An 819-nucleotide genomic window follows, 5' to 3' on the forward strand; every position below is an offset into this window, starting at 1 on the left:
TATATACTTTGCTTTAGAATGATGCACAGAATTTTTAGATAGACATATAGCACTGGTGTTGTCGCAAAAAATAGGAGTAGCAGTAAGACATAAATCATAGTCAAGAAGTTGATGCATGATGCATAAAACTTGTGTACAACAACTTCCAACAGCTAGGTATTCTGCCTCAGTTGTTGAAAGAGCAACACAATTTTGTTTCTTGTTGTGTCAAGATACTAAGGCATTTCCCAGCAATTGATATGTCCCACTGGTACTTTTCCTATCAGTTTTATCTCCTGCAAAATCAGCATCTGGAAAGCCTTTTAAGGAGAAATTGTTAGTATGATCATACAATAGGCCGAATTCAGTAGTACCAATTAAATATATGATGCGTTTAACAATAGTCAAATGAGATTCCTTAGGAGCTAACTGAAATCTAGCACATTTACATACACTAAACATAATATCTGGTCGACTAGTAGCTAAATAAAGTAGAGATCCAATCATCCCTCTATACATGGTTTCATCAACCATTTTTTCATTGCTGTCATCATCTAGCACAGTAGTTGGACTCATAGGAGTGCCAATAGCCTTAGCATTTTCCATTCCAAACTTTTTGATAAGTTCCTTGGTGTACATAGTTTGGCTGATGAAAATTCCTTTAGGAGACTACTTGATTTGAAGTCTAAGGAAGAAGGTTAGCTCTCCCATCATGCTCATTTCAAAATCACCTTTCATGGAAAGAGCAAATTCTTCATAGAGATCAGTGTTAGGCTACCAAAGATAATGTCATCAACGTAAATTTGAGTAATGAGATTGTCGGAATTTGATTGCTTAATA

General features: G+C 35.4%; 1 protein-coding gene across 1 annotated transcript; it reads right to left on the bottom strand.

Moving 5' to 3' along the window:
• Positions 1-207: 207 nt before the first annotated feature.
• LOC109213267 (uncharacterized mitochondrial protein AtMg00810-like) lies at positions 208-618 on the bottom strand. The gene has a single exon (XM_019377048.1). It carries the CDS (start codon positions 616-618, stop codon positions 208-210), a length of 411 nt encoding a protein of 136 aa, XP_019232593.1.
• Positions 619-819: the final 201 nt, after the last annotated feature.

This window comes from Nicotiana attenuata, unplaced genomic scaffold (genome assembly GCF_001879085.1).
Source record: "Nicotiana attenuata strain UT unplaced genomic scaffold, NIATTr2, whole genome shotgun sequence".
Lineage (NCBI taxonomy): Eukaryota > Viridiplantae > Streptophyta > Magnoliopsida > Solanales > Solanaceae > Nicotiana > Nicotiana attenuata.

What these genes read in the sequence shown, in the direction of transcription:
- LOC109213267 (XM_019377048.1), bottom strand. Translation starts at nt 618, where the DNA reads ATGTACACCAAGGAACTTATCAAAAAGTTTGGAATGGAAAATGCTAAG.